The sequence below is a fragment of the Neofelis nebulosa genome, chromosome 1, assembly GCF_028018385.1.
Source record: "Neofelis nebulosa isolate mNeoNeb1 chromosome 1, mNeoNeb1.pri, whole genome shotgun sequence".
NCBI lineage: Eukaryota > Metazoa > Chordata > Mammalia > Carnivora > Felidae > Neofelis > Neofelis nebulosa.
This window is the reverse complement of record NC_080782.1, coordinates 196,356,113-196,372,644: the sequence shown is the minus strand read 5'-3', so window position 1 is coordinate 196,372,644 and position 16,532 is coordinate 196,356,113. Positions and strand designations below refer to the sequence as shown.

The 16,532-nt window shown below is 35.2% G+C and overlaps 1 protein-coding gene across 6 annotated transcripts in view; it reads left to right on the top strand.

Moving 5' to 3' along the window:
* The window catches only part of PIBF1 (progesterone immunomodulatory binding factor 1), a 207,329-nt gene that overhangs the window by 116,536 nt on the left and 74,261 nt on the right, over nucleotides 1-16,532 (top strand). For all 6 annotated transcript variants that reach the window (XR_009248370.1, XM_058683081.1, XM_058683088.1 and 3 more), the window contains exons 12-13: nucleotides 2,545-2,695; nucleotides 9,666-9,756. Coding sequence is in view for 5 of the 6 variants with exons in the window: in XM_058683081.1 (XP_058539064.1) it covers nucleotides 2,545-2,695; nucleotides 9,666-9,756 (242 nt within the window). In the remaining variant the exon portion in view is untranslated. The remainder of the gene's footprint in view (nucleotides 1-2,544; nucleotides 2,696-9,665; nucleotides 9,757-16,532) is intronic.

The following is a 16,532-nucleotide window of genomic DNA, read 5'->3' as shown; positions in this document are numbered from 1 at the left end:
ATCAGTTGGCAAAGGCTGCCAAAACACTGGCTTTATATTTTTATCTCTTTTTATTTATTTATTTTTTTAATGTTTATTTATTTTTGAGAGAGAGACAGAGCACGAGCAGGGGAGGGGCAGAGAGAGAGGGAGACACAGAATCCAGAGTTGGCTCCAGGCTCTGAGCTGTCAGCACAGAGCCCAACGCAGGGCTCGAACTCACGAACTGTGAGATCATGACCTGAGCCGAAGTCGGACGCTTAACCGACTGAGCCACCCAGGTGTCCCTTTAATGTCTTTTAAAGCAGTCATTGACCTACAGTTTTGTATTATCATTAATTTTACATATAATTTTATATAATTCTGTATTATTCGATTATTTAAAGTAAAGAAATAGCTACTGTGAAAGCTTAGTATATAATGGATTTCTAAAAGCAGCTGATCTGTTTCGTGCATTCGTGGTCAAACTCAAATGTTCATATATTGGTTTTTCCTAAAGAATCTTTAATATAATAGCCTTCCATAGGTCCAGTAATCAAGCTTTTTTTTTTTTTTGGCTTTTCAGAAACAATAATAAGTTTGTTTATAGAAACCACTCAGGCAAATCCATAGTAAAAGAGAATTCTCCACCATGGAGTCCAGAGGTGTTGGGTATTTCTGGGGATCTCTCCTCTGTTATGAAGAGAGAATTTTAAATTACATCTCTCAATTTAATAGTATTTTTTAAATCTTAAAATAATACTTTACGAAATATCCCATCTTCCACATTTTGATTATCTCCTGCAATATCCATTTCTGCAGTTTTGCCTTCTGTGGTTTTTGTTGAAGGAGTTGGAATACAAACAAATAGTATCAGCTGTCCTGTGAGAATAGTCATTTAACAACGTCATTACCGATACTCTCTTTTGACTGTGGAATTAGTGTCATCAGCCACCAAAGTCTTAATGAATTACATCTCAGTATAATAAATTCTATGAAAGCTCCAGATTATTTCACTGTCTAATAATTTAGTTATAACAAATTAATAAGTCTCTAGAAAACATATTCCCAACTGACAAGAATGAAGAAGAAATAATACTAAAAGATGAATTTTCTCCTGTTGATCCAATCAGGGACACTAAAAATCATCCTGTAATTATCATCATTATTCCCATGTTATTCTTTCTTTATCCCCCCAAAGGAATAAGTTTGGAGGGTGGGAGATAATGTTTAAGTTATTTGAGTGGGAAATTTTGATGAAAATAATTGAAGGAAAATAAGATAGAATAGATTAAGGAAAATTAAATTGTAACTTCTGCTTGTTAAAACTGTAACTAAATCTTTATCTTCTCCTTTTTCCACATCAAAGAAAGCACACAATCATGTACATTTGTTGAGATGAACTTTGTGTCATTAAAGGAAATAGGTTGTGTTAAAAATTGTTTAATTATAGATAATTCAGAGTAATTAGGCCAGCGGATCTTTATTTCTATGAACCATTTAATACAAAGTTCTCATAATTCTTATAGCAGTAATGATATTTTTCAAACTTACTGTGTTCTAGGCATTCTGCTAAGCACTGTGAATTTATTATCTTATCTAATCCTTCCAACAATGTTTTGAGGGAGGCCTAGAAAGAATAATTAAGTGCCTAAGATCCGAAACTAGTGAAGTGTCAAAGCCAACATTGAAACCCAAATCTTTCTGGCTACAACCCATATTCTTAACCATAATTTTCTGTTGCTTTTAAGGAAATACTACATTACTTATGCTGTATTGGAAAGCAAGTGTAATACCACTCCATAATTTAATCTTAGCTAGTTAGTAAACTTTCTAAATAATTGGAATTTAAGCATTAAAACATTTCCTTTGTCATTAGAAATGTCTCTTTTTAAGTGAATTCATTATCAACATAGTGATTCTTTCAACAAATCACCATTAAAGAATGTAGAATTTTTTTGTTCTTACACAAAATAACTCCAATTTCCATGCCTTTTTAAATCTTTTTAAATAATTGTTTAAGTCCTTCCTTTCTATATAAAGGCATTTTCTGATACTGCCCCAGGTGGCACTTCATATGTCTCATCTCGGTTTGTTGCTTTGAATTTATGATTGTTCAAGAAGCCAGAAATCTTATTACAACCTTGGTAAGCATAGATGAAGTAAGCTCTGATGGAAAACTGAAGGGTGAGTGTATCGTTTTCACACCCAGTTTTGTAAGCTGAAAGCCTTTCTCCGTTGCTGCAGTTGCCAAATAAATGACCTCCAGGTAAGAATAGCATCTGTTGCGTTTTTTTAGTTCTAACAAGCAAATGCTATTCTTATTCCTGTAACTATTTCTAAGTTTTAAATTTGTTGTTTATTCAGTTCATGCAGTAAAGTGGTTCGTAATTTTCAGTTACAAACAACTGAGTTATGTACCTTAGAAATAAATGTGGCTTCCTCAGTCATCTCAGTTGAGCTACTTTCTCCTCATATTTAAATCATTAGAGAAAAAAATTCAAAAGGCATTTTTGTGTCAACATTTTTGTCTTAACTGTTAATCTTTTTAATTCTGCCTTTGCAATTTTTTTCTTCCACTATTAGGTTTTAACTAAAGAATTTTATAGTCTCCAAGGCTCTTCTGAAAAACACATTACTGAACTTCAAGCACGGAACTCTGAGTATCAGGCAAGGCTCGACATTTATGAGAGATTGGAAAAAGAGCTTGATGAAATAATAATGCAAACTGCAGAAAGTAAGTCGCCCACCACCTCACACACACAGCTTTTTTTCTGGCAGCACAAGGAACCTGGTATTGTTTCTAAAAACACTAATATATTTCTTTAAAATCCAATTGGTAACTTTTGAAAAATATGTATTTTATATTTTAATAATTAGTTGATCTCAATTTCATTAGTTGGCATTTAAAAAATAGGTTGACTATATGGGTGGCTCAGTCAGTGTCTGACTTCGGCTTAGGTCATGATCTTGCAGTTCCTGGGTTAAACCCCATGTCGGGCTCTGTGCTGACAGCTCAGAGCCTGGATCCTGCTTCAGATTCTGTGTTTCATGTTCTGGCGTTCTCTCTCTCTCTCTCTCTCTCTCTCTCTCTCTCTCCTCTCTCTCAAAAATAAACATTAAAAAACCATTTTTTTAAAATAGGTTAACTACAGTAGATTTTATCTTTTCATTTATTTAGTTCCCTCATTGAACAATTAAATGTTTACATGTGCCAGGATATGGGTCCATGGAGTTCATGTGATAATTCTTGCTAGTCTAGACCCCTGGAAGAAACAAGCATATTAAAGATAATTAAAGTAGTGAGATATGTGCTGTTAGCAAGAAATAGTCATTTTGCAGTGGAAATACAGGAGCGGTCATAAGTTAATTCTACCTTTAAGGTGAGGAGTACGATACCTAAGAGGGGAGATGACTGACACTTTAAGTCTTGAAAAATAGAAATGTATTGAATGTACCGTGTTGTAATCCTTGACCTTTAACTTCTATGTGTTTCCTCTTGTTATGCTAGCTTCCTTTGTTATCCTGGACTTTAAGGAAATATTTTATTTTATTTTATTTTTTATTTTTATTTTTTTAAGTAGGCTTCCATGCCCAACATGGGGCTCGATTGAGGTCGTGACCCCGAGATCAAGAGTTGCATGCTCTACTGACTAAGCCAGCCAGTTTAAGGGAATATTTTAAATTAACCTTTCACTACTGACTGAGATATTTGCTACAGCATATTATTTTTGTTCAAAAGTCAGAAATGTCAGGGGCATTCTTATAAAAGTGGACTTAAACTTCAATTGAAGCTGAGGTTGAATTTGAATCTGTTTCGGGCACATTTTCTTGTAAAGGCTATGTTTGTTATATTTGTAGGCCAATTTAAGGAAAACTTAACTTTGGGGCGCCTGGGTGGCTCAGTTGGTTGGGCATCCAACTTCAACTCAATTCATGATCTCACCTTTCATGGGTTCGAGCCCTGCGTCGAGCTCTGTGCTGACAGCTCAGAGCCTGGAGCCTGCTTCAGAATCTGTGTCTCCCTCTCCCTATGCCCCTCCGCCACTCACACTCTGTCTCTCTTTCTCAAAAATAAGTAAACATTTTTTTTTGTAATTTAAAATTAAAAAAGGAAAACATTTCATTCCTATCATTATCTTTTTTCCACTTTTAGGGTTAGTATATGGTAACTGCAACAGTTTTCAAATTTGTCCTCAGTTTCTTTGCTGGAGTCAGAGTAATCTTTAGAAAATAGATTTGATTGTAGCATACCCCTGCTTTAATACCTCTGTATCATCATCTTTAGACAGCATAAAGTCATATTCCTTAGCATGACTTTATTTATACACTCTCCTTTATAGTTTATGCCTTTCCATTTCCTGTCATTGCATATTATTTGAAGTTTCCATATACTCGTATCTTCATAACTTTGCATATGTCCCTCTGTCTAAACAAATCAGGAGTAGAGCAGAACTTCCTCAGTCTGATAAAGGATAGCTACAAAAAAATCTACAGCTAATATCATACCTAATGATGAAATATTAAATGCCTTCCTATTAAGGGATAGTACAAGGCAGGATTTCTATTTTTATAACTTACATTAAACATTGTAATGCCATTTAAAATATTTTTTATATTCCATTTATATGGAAATTCAGGGGCCTTTTAAAAGGCCCACTTTTAATAATAACAGTACACACCTACTGGAATGACTGAAATTAGAAGACAGGCTATAGCAATGTTAGTGAGAATATAGAACAACTGCAATTTGTTATAAAACCAAACAACCTATCCAGTAATCCAGCAATCCTATGTTGATGTATTTTGCCCTAGAGAAAAGACAGCATATGCACACAAAAGGACTTATACTAGGATATTCACAGGAGCTATATTCATAATCATTAAAAACTGGCAACAGGCCTAGCAACTATCACAGGAAAATGGCTAAACAAACCATCACACATTTTATACTGTAGAATACTACTCCGCAATAAAAACAAACTACTGATTCCTCAACAACATGGATGATTCTGAAAAACTTTATGTTTAGTCTAAGAAACCTTTTATGACTAAATGTATATAAAATTCTAGAAGAGGGAAAACTATAGTGGGGAAAAAAAGTAGAACAATGTTTGCCTCTAAGGATGGTTGTCACCAAAAATTAACTGGGAAGAAAGATATTAGGGAACTTTCCAGGTTGTTGGAATGTTCTGTATCTTAATAGGGCTTGTGTTACACATGTGTGTATATTTCTCAGAACTCATTGAATGGTAGAATTAAGATTTGTACCTCTTACCATATGTAAATTTAATTTTTTTTACCATATGTAAATTTAATTTTTTTTACCATATGTAAATTTAATTTCTTTTTAAAAAACTATAAATATTGAACTGTAGTTGATAATATATGTGTTGAATTGTTGAGATGAGGGGCAGATATCTGCAGCTTATTTGGAAATATATCAGGGGCACCTGGGTGGCTCAGTTAAGCGGCTGACTTCACTTCAGGTTCATGAGTTTGAGCCCCATGTCAGGCTCACTGCTGTCAGCACAAAGCCCTCTTCGGATCCTCTGTCCCCCTCTCTCCCCCCGCCACCCACTCTCTCTCTCAGAAAAATAAATAAACATTAAAAATTTTTTTTTAAAAACATCAAAAAAGTAAGATAGATTCATGGGTGTATACAGTGATGGACAGGCATGTGATAAACTACATACAATGCAACATTTAATTTAGAATCCAGATGTTGAGTATATGGGTGAATGCTATAGACATCGTTCATCTCTTCCACATGTGCAAATATTTTCTTAGTAAAATCTTTAGAAAAAATACAAAAATAGAGGCACCTGGGTGACTCAGTCAGTTAAACATCTCACTTTGACTCAGGTCATGATCTCACGGTTTGTGAGTTCGAGCCCCGCATTGGGTTCTGTGCTGACAGCTCAGAGCCTGAGCCTGCTTTGAATTCTTTGTCTCCCTCTCTCTAACCCTACCCCCTACCCTCTCAATAATAAATAAACATTAAAAAAAATTTTTTTAATACAAAAATAAATTTTTGCTATGCTATCGTATAAACCATCTTCAAATCATCTTAGAATAAAATATATTTACTTATACTTGGAAGATCAAGAAAGTAAGTTCATGTCTATATGTTCACAATGGAAATTAGAATTAGAATATTCCTTGTTTCTTTTTTAAGTTTATTTATTTACTTAGAGAGCGTATGTGCTCTGTCACGGGAAGAGGAGCGGAGAGAATCCATGCTGACAGTGCAGAGCGTGTCCCAAGGCTTGAACTCACAAACTGGGAGTTCATGACCTGAGTCGAAATCAGGAGTCAGACACTTAACTGACTGCGCCACCCTGATGCCCCAGAAATTAAATGTTCCTATCCTTATTTAAAGAATACTTGTTAATGAAAACTTCAAAGATGTAGTACAAAACATTCTTTTTTAGTACTACAGTGGGTATGATTTTCAAAGGGTCACCATCTAATACAGAAAATTTCACCTGATATGAAGAGGGTTAGACTTCATCTGTTAAGATGTCACCATGTCAAACGACATAACCTATTCACACTTGAATTGCCTTTTATAATTAAGTATATTATTTGGATTTTTGAGGAGTTTAGTTTTCAAAGACCTCATCCATTTGTTAAAAATAGTATTGACTAGAAACTAAATAAATTCAAATATAAAAAGAAAACCAGATTTCTAGTTGTCAGATTCTAGAACCTGCTGTCCATTTCATCTTACTTGTAACCTCTGCTAGGCATTTGTCACATTTCTCAAGACTCTTCTCTTGCCTCTTGAATCACCTGTCTTTGATTGTTTCTTCTCCATTGCTTTTATTGTCTCTTCTTCTAGCTAACTCTACCGAATACTTCACAAGGGTTTTCCCATTATCCTCTTCAATTTTTACTTAACTTACCTACTCTCTGGATAATCCTAGCCCTTTCCACAATTTCATTTATTGTCTGTAGGCTAATGTTCCATAGATCTGTAAAGAGTTCCTAGAGTCATTAAAAATTTAACATTTCTCGGGGCACTTGGGTGGCTCAGTCAGTTGAGCGTCCGACATCGGCTCAGGTCATGATCTCACGGTCCATGAGTTCGAGCCCCACATTGGGCTCTGTGCTGACAGCTCAGAGCCTGGAGCCTGTTTCGGATTCTGTGTCTCCCTCTCTCTCTGACCCTCCCCCGTTCATACTCTGTCTCTCTCTGTCTCAAAAATAAATAAACATTTAAAAAAAATTTTTTTTTAATTTAACATTTCTCACATTTATTTTTTCTTCTCTAAAACTTACTAATTTTATTGTATTCTTGATCTGTTAGTAAGGTTAAAGTCTAATTACCATCCAGCTTTTGTCAACCTCCATGTCTCCCTCATTCTCTCTAGTGCCTCCTCTCACCTCCACACCTATTCAGTTGTCTAGCATCTAACTTTTTTTATTCATCCTCTCTTGCTTTTCTGGACTGTTCTTCAACTGGATTATTACCATAACTTGTGAGGAGTTCTCTGTGCTACAATAGGCCATCCTTTTCCCCATTGTTAGAATTTTTTTCTGCAATATCAGCATCAGCAACAAAGATCTTTTGGTCATGTTACCTTTCTGAATTAGTCTCTGTTAGTTTCTTGTTGACTGTGGAATAAAAATCCAAACTCCTTAGCCTAGCAAATAAAATTTCATTCCATTCACAATTGGAACTAAGCCTATCTTTCTACTACCGTTGTTCTCTAAGTGAACTCCAACCACTTACCTCATAATTACTAAAATGTCACAGCTCTGTGCCTTTACACATGCACAGGCCCTCCTGTGCCTTCTCTATGAACGTTTGTCTCCCCACAGCCTCCTGATGCTTCTAGCTTGAGAGAAATGGTGGCACTCAGATATAGATGTTCGGTGCTCTGTACTTCTAAGACACATTCGTATCTCCTTAGTACCATCTACCATTGTTTCTATAATTAAATCACCAATAGAATAGTTATCCTATGAGTTACTAATCCATTAGGTATTAAACTGAAATTTCAGATGTCCATCAATTTCTAACTGATAGGTTTTTGAGATATTAACTGAATTTACCCTCTTCCTTCTGAATTTTGAGACAAGAGTCAGGTAGGTGTCTAAATAACAGCACTAATAGAGCTATTTTGCCATTCTGATAGAGCTGAATTGGAGAACTCATCTTGGACCTATGATAGCTGGTAACACTATTGGCAATGACCTATATCATCCCTTGCTTCTACATTTTTTACCTGACAACTAATAACTCTATTTCTGAAAACTGACCCTGGTTTACCATGAAAACTAGGGATAAAATTGAAGGACAACAAGAAAAGTCTTATTAAAATTCTTACTATACTGTAAAAGGATCAGTCAACAAATATATGCATATTACAGTAATGGGCCTCCAAATAGCTTCACTTAATAGTGTAAAATATGTGGCTTTGTTTTAAGTCTGAAACATTTCTGAGAGGTTTCTCTTTTTAATGTTAAAATATGATTGTTAAAAAATGTTATAAAAATTGTTAAATGTCATTGACTGCTTTTATATGAGCTAGTAAACCTTTAGTTTTTATGAACTTTAAGTATTTTTTAATCCCAGTTACAGTAAAATTGCCATTGCATTTAAACTTTTTAACCATAATGTTAACCTGTCAGTTAAAATTCCTTCTGAAAAAGAGTGATGTGACAATGGCAGAATTTAAAAGTAAAGGGTTTTGCTGTATTTTTTTGTAATAAAAAAAAAAGGCTATCAATACATTCTCAGGACTGCACATTTTTTTCACAGAGTAGCCTACTTAAATACACAATTTCATTATTACAAGTTAAAATTAACTTGTTCTGATAAAATAGTGAACATCTTTCCTAATTAAAAGTAGTCATTTCTTAGGGCTCTTGGGTGACTCGGTTAAGCATCTGACTTCAACTCATGTCATGATCTCGCATGGTTCATGGGTTTGAGCCCTGTGTCGGGCTCTGTGCTGACAGCTCAGGGCCTGGAGCCTGCTTCACATTCTGTGTCTCCCTGTCTCTCTCTGCCTGTCCCCCACTTATGCTCTGTCTGTCTCTCTCTCTCTCTCAAATATAAGTAAATATTTTAAAAAATAGTCATGTCTTTTATCAAGAAGAGAAATAATGAAATTGATGTTATTGTTACTTATTTATAATTACAAAACATACTTTCCATGCAAAAATCCTAGAATCACCAGAATATCACAGCATCTGTATTGTTATGCTTTATTTAAAAAAAATTTTTTTTAAGTTTATTTATTTAGTTTTAAGCAAGAGAGCAAGCAGGGTAGGGACAGAGAGAGAGGGGAGAGAATCCCAAGCAGGCTCTCCACCATTAACACAGAGGCCTATGCAGGGCTCAAACTTACGAACCGTGAGATCGTGACCTGAGCCAAAACCAAGAGTTAGAGGCTTAACCGACTAAGCCACCCAGGCACCCCTTAAATTATTATGCTTTATAACAAGAAAATTTAACATGTCCTATGATGCAAGCCATTACACCTTTTAAAAATAAATGGAACAAATTTAAGCAACCATATACTTTAAGAAATATGCTCTACTTACAAATGGACTGTTTGAGATTGTGCATTAGCCCTTTTTAATGTTCTTATGCTCCCTGATTCATTGGTATGACCTCTTTTATTTTCACTTTTGCTGTGCTTTTTAAGAAAAAAACCCACTTATTTTACATCATACACTTGAATATTTTTCAGTTGAAAATGAAGATGAAGCTGAAAGGGTTCTTTTTTCCTATGGCTATGGTGCTAATGTTCCCACAACAGCCAAAAGACGACTAAAGCAAAGGTAAAATCAATATATATTTGTTTTACTTATCTACTCAAGCTAAATGTAATTACATTATGCTTTTTGATAATGTGCAAAGTAAAGTTACTTTATTCTTAGTATGCATAAATATTGAATTGCTCACAAAATAAAGCACAGTAAGTTATAATCCTGCATTTCATGTATTTTTAAGTGAGTTTAATGATCAATAAACTAGGAGTGTACATTAGTATTTTCCTAGAATTAGATTCAGTGATAATGACACCATTGTGATTTTATTTTCACATTAATTTCAAGTGTGCTACAAATGCGTTTGTACCAACAGTTTTCAGATTAAAATTAAATAGGCTTCCTTTTTCTCTTGTTTTTTATTCACCTGTGTACATTCCTTGATATATACTTGAGAAAGAGAAAGAGGGACACAGAGAGAGAGATGAGATAGCACATTATATTATGATTAAAAGTAGGGGCATTAGGTAGGACACTTGTTGGGATGAGCACTGGGTGTTATATAGGGGATGAATCACCGGAATCACTCCTGAAATCATCATAGCACTATATGCTAACTTGGATGTAAATTAAAAAAGAAAGAAAGAAAGTATAAAAGACTTTGTGAAGACCAAGAAAATTTGGGGGAGATCCACTAGTGATTTTGTGAGATTCTGTTTGAAGTATACTATGGGGCACCTGGGTGGCTCAGTCGGTTAAGTGTCCAACTTTGGCTCAGGTCATGATCTCACGGTCCGTGAATTCAAGCCCTGCATCAGGCTCTGTGCTGACAGCTAAGAGCCTGGAGCCTGCTTCAGATCTGTGTCTCCCTCTCTCTCTGCCCCTCCCCTGCTCACGCTCTATCTCTGTCTCTCAAAACTAAATAAATGTTAAAAAAAAAAATTTTAAGTACACTAAGAGAGAAATTGTACCTATATTAATCAGTTTTCCAGTTGACCTAGCTAAATTTTTTTTTATCTAACTTCTTTCTCTCACTTTAACTCATCCTCCTATGCAAAAATATCTGACTGTCCCATATGCTACCGTATCACATCTAAATATTACTGCCAGACTTCCAGGCCCTTCCACATGCCCCCACCTCTCCAACCTTCCTTGCCTCTCTACCTAAAATCAGGGTAGTCTATCTCTATGCCTATAAACATCTATTTGCTCCATACCACATAATAGAGCATTTATCTTATCTCATTAGCTCTTGTTTCCCACATCATTTCCCCAGCCAAATGGAAGGTTCCTGAAGGTCAGCAATGATATCTTTTGTTTATTCTCTGTCTCTACCTAGCATGGTATAAGATACCTAGTAGAATTGTCTGTTCATCTGAGTATTTAAGGATTCAAATCTGCTTGTTTATCTTTTTTTTTCAATGTTTTTATTTTTTTTTAAAGAGAAAGTGCACACACGCAGGGGAGGGGCAGAGAGAGAGAGAGAGAGAAAGAGAGAGAGAGAGACAGAGAGACAGAGGATCAGAAGTAGGCTGACAGCAAAAAGCCCAATACAGGGCTCAAACCCACAAACCATGAGATCATGACCTGAGCCAAAGTCAGACACTTAACCAACTGAGCCACCCAGGCACCCCAACTGCTTGTTTATCTTTTATTTTTATTTGAGTTGATTTAAGTGTTTAGAGACCTTACACATCATGTAAGAAAAACAATTCATCTGAACTCTAATAGTTTTGTAGAAACTTTGAAGTGATGGCTAAGAGAATAAAATGTCTTTAACGCTATGATGTAAGATATAGGCCATTTTATAACAAAACAATACTTTGAATGTATGTCTCTTACTGGCTAAACTAAATATCTGGAAGAATTTTAGACCAAGGATAGATGACTGTCAAGTATTATTTTATAGTTGGAATGGTTAATTCTGTCTGGTGAAGGTGCAAGTATTTCTAAATTATGTATTATTTGAAAAATGAGCTGTAGTCCCATCCCATTCCCCTTCTCTGCTCAGTCCCTCATGAGTCATTAAGGATGACCTAGGCTATTTTGTAATTTTCCCCGTATAACTCTTTGAGCATTATATTGCCTAGGGGGGAATAGAAATACACTTTGTGGGGAAGAGACTTCTTGGTCAGTGGTAAATGCTTGGTATATACTAAAAATTGAAATTTGGGGCACCTGGGTGGCTCAGTCGGTTAAGCGGCCGACTTCGCTCGGGTCATGATCTCACAGTTCGTGAGTTCGAGCCCCGTGTCGGGCTCTGTGCGGACGGCTTGGAGCCTGGAGCCTGTTTCAGATTCTGTGTCTCCCTTTCTCTCTGCCCCTCCCCTGCTCATGCTCTGTCTCTCTCTGTCTCAAAAATAAATAAACATTTAAAAAAAATTAAAATAAAAAAAAAATAAAAATTGAAATTTGAAGGAAAAAGTCTATTCTCTTCTTTTTTAGCATATGAATCCTTCCAAAGAATCTTTGTCACAAGGAAAAAAGAATTTTGCTGTTGTAAGCTTTTTTCTTTAGCCCTAAATGCTGAGTTCCTCTAAAATTGAAAGCAATTATTGCTGTTACCTTACTTTTTTTTAAAGAATTTCCAAAAACAGATGATTCCTTAATAATTAGAGTGGAGATTCAAAGAACCACAACTGATTCATATTCTGAATAATTTTAACTATCCAAATATTTCTGAAGATTTTATCACTGAGCTATCTGTGTGCCTTGAACAAGTGCCTAATGGGCATACTATTAATATCTCCTACCAGCTGGTGCCAGGCATTCGTCTCATGGTGAACCAGAGGGTTATTTTGAGGAAGTGCTTCTCAGGTCATCTAAACTGAGTGAAGGGAAAGTAAGTCTAGATATCCAGAGAGGACGTTTATGTATTCCTTCAACATCTTTTATTGAGTACCTACTATATGCGTAAAATTGAGCAGTGGCAAAGAGGATCCCTCTTTTAGGGTCTGACACATATCCAAAGTTTGCAAAGTCTGTATTTCACTTTCAGTAGCTATTTGTAAAGAAGTCAATGGCTTCATTCTCTGTTTAACTGATTTAAGATGAAAGCAATGTAACCTTTGAGAGAGTCTATATTTAATTCTTCACATTTAAAATTAAAGCAATAGAAACTGAAGGTGCATTATAAAACAACTCAATCAGAACGGCAAATGAAATGTTTGCATAATAAAGTTTTCATTATACATTAGTCTACGCCAAGATACATGAGAATTTCAAAGGAACTTACTTTTCAACTACTATACACTTAGTATAGTAAGTAAATGGTACACTTAGTACCATTCATACTAAGTTCAATGTGAAATCTCATACATTCAACAGCCAGGTTTAGGTACTTTAGGTTAACGCTTAATTGGAACAGATTTCTGATTATAAAAATATTATGTTTATTTTAGAAAATTGTTAGTAATCCTACCATCCAAAGGTAACCATTCAAAAATGTGTAATAGATATGCATATGTCTTCTTGCATATTTAGGGTATTAAACATGGGAAGTTTAATATTTTTTCTTACAACTCCATCTTGAACGTTTCTCGTATCACTGAATAGTCTTCAAAAAGATAATTTTTAATAGTTATCCAAACCTTTAATTGTTAGGCCTTCTGCTTTGAGTTTCATGTTGTTGTTAATAAATTCAATAGTCACTGAAAATTTTCATTGGTTACCTGTTGCTACTCAAGGTATATTATGAAATTAAAGTGAGAAAATGGATGCAAATTTCACCACACAGTCCCTGGCACACAGTGGGTTATTTAGGAAATGTTAACTGGTTATACCAGTTAATGTTTCTTAGAGTAAATTACACAGTTGATTTTAGAGGAAAAGCTAGTGTTCCAAAAACTTTAGGTACAATTTAAGGTTTTAATTAAAATCATTTTGTTTGAGAATTGTAATGAGACTTTTTAAAATAATTAGTTGAGACACTCCCCTGGACATGAAACCGGTTTTGAGATTTTTTTGATATCTGTCAATCAATCTTAAGACATATACTATAATGCCAGTTTCCTATAAAAAAGTAGCAAAATTAGCTTTTGTAGTTTGAAAAATAACTCCCAAAAACTGTCTTTTAAGCACATTGTAATTATCAAATAAGCTTACTCACAGGTTGACGTTTCAGTGGAGATATGAACAATAACTAAATATCACATTAAACTCTTTCTGGGACAAAGTTGCAGTAAGTTAAAAGGGCTTATACAATTAAGTAGATTAAAATGAAATGGGCTCTTCTTGACTTGACTAAACTTGAAAATCTGAAGTAATGTTTTTGTTTCGGTCATGATTGTTTTGAAAATAGCAAACAAGATTTTCTGGTTACATGTTTTGGTTATGCTCTTTAACCTGCATCTTAATTGGGGAACTGCCAGGCACTAGCATGGTCTTAGTGTGCGCTTCTCTGTTTGCTTTGGCAGATCTGAATGAAGAGCTGTTTCTGAAGGTTTTTAAACCTTTCAAACTGCTAGATTTACTGCATACTCCAGACCTTTTGTTTTAGTTTCTGTCTAGTTTTATAAAGAGTGTTAAGTTGAAATTTTCACAGTACATTGAACCTTATAATAAAGGAAAATATTAAAGCTGAGAAAACTTTTTTTTCCTCTAGCAGACTTTTGTGTAAAATGAAAATGTTTCTCTCTTTCTTCTCATGTATGTGAGTTGTCATTTTTGTCCTTGGGGAAAGTTGTTCTTATTTGGGTTTGTTTTTGGAATAGTCCTTTAAAAAGTTACTGCCATTCTATTCGTGATCAACTTGAGAGTTTAAACCTATAGAAGAACCTAGAGAAAGTGTCATATGACTATAGATAATCAGCTTGAGACCATTATTTGGTTTTCAATAATTACCAGTAGAGCAGGCATTATAGGTGCCAACGTGAGGAGTTCTGAAGCTAGAATCATTCTGGTACGTGTGCCCCTTTTTTGGAACCTTTTTTTTTTTTTTTTTATGCCATACTAATAGAGATAAATCTCTGACCTAAAATTGAAAAAGATCAAGGAGCCAAATGCTATTTCAGGCAAGTAACTAATTAGCAAGTAACTAAATAAATACAGATATTTATTTAGAGTTTTGGTGATACTAAGAAAACCATACCAAGATTGAAGGAATTGAGGCAGAACATCAATCCTCCATTGTGCTTTGACATCTCATACACAGATGAAGATCTACCTTGTCCGTATCGGCTGGGCTCTACTACTATGAAATTACGTAATAATCGGAAGTGCTACTTCCATTGACAGATATAAGAGAATAAGTTTTATTTGGAGTCAAGAAGTGATGAGGGAGCTGAAAGATGACCTTGGTGGGGTTATTCCTTGGCGGGAATAATTTTACCAGGTAACAGGTGAAATTTTCATTTAATATTTATTTCTTTTTAATTTTTTTAAATGTTTACTTATTTGTTAGAGAGACAGAGACAGAGTGTGAGCGGGGGAGAGACAGAGATAGAGAAGGAGACACAGAATCTGAAGCAGGCTCCAGGCTCCGAGCTGTCAGCACAGACCCCAACGCAGAGCTCAAACTCACAAACCACGAGATCATGACCTGAGCCAAAGTCGGTCACTTAACCGACTGAGCCACCCAGGCGCCCCATTTCATTTAATACTTAAATACAAAACTATAGTCTTGTAGCATTCATTTTTAGTTGATGTTGAACTTAATCTTGGTACAGGTAGAATTCATAGTCACATGGCAGTTAATATAATTACAAAGAAGTATTGTTAAGTTGTACCTACTTTAGTGTCTCAACAGATAGCCTGTAAAAGCAAAGCTTTCTTGAGTTTAGTACATTCTGTACAAAATAAATAAATAACTAGCCTTTAGCAGGAGTCATTTTTCCCGACTGTATCCATAGTTACTTTTCATAAAGAACTTGGGAAGGACTTGTTTGCATTCTATGTGCATTGTGCTTAAGGAGATATAAACTCAGCCACATAGAGGAGAAATTCTTCATTTGTCTTGCTTTGAATTATAGTTAAAGTGAATTTCTTTCTTCCCACTTCTAACACCCCGGGTTTCTACACAGAATCTACCTGTGACACCCAAAACTAGTGAAAAAATTGAATCAGTTGTCAAAAATCTCCCCAACAAATAAGAGTCCTGGACCAGATGGCTTCCCTGGGGAATTCTACCAGACATTGAAAGCAGAGTTAATACCTATCCTTCTCAAGCTGTTCCCAAAAATAGGAACGGAAGGAAAACTTCCAGACTCATTCTATGAAGCCAGCATTACCTTGATTCCCAAACCAGACAGAGACCCCACTAAAAAGGAGAATTATAGACCAATATCCCTGACGAACATGAATGCAAAAATTCTCAACAAGATACGAGCAAATCAAATTCAACAGCATATAAAAAGAATTATTCACCATGATCAAGTGGGATTCATTCCTGGACTGCAGGGCTGGTTTAATATTTGCAAATCAATTAGTGTGATACATCACATTAATAAAAGGAAGGATAAGAACCATATGATCCTGTCAATTGATGTAGAAAAAGCATTTGACAAAATACAGCATACTTTCTTAATAAAAACCCTCAAGAAAGTCAGGATAGAAGGAACATACTTGAACATCATAAAAGCCATATATGAAAAGCCCACAGCTAGTATCATCCTCAATGGGGAAAAACTGAGAGCTTTCCCCCTGAGATTGGGGACACGACAGGGATGTTCACTGTCACCACTGCTGTTTAACATAGTGATGGAAGTCCTAGCATCAGCAATCAGATGACAAAATGAAATAAAAGGCATCAAATTTGGCAAAGAAGAAGTCAATCTTCCACTTTTTGCAGACTACATGATACTCTACATGGAAAACCCAAAAGACTGCTAGAACTGATACAGGAATTCTGC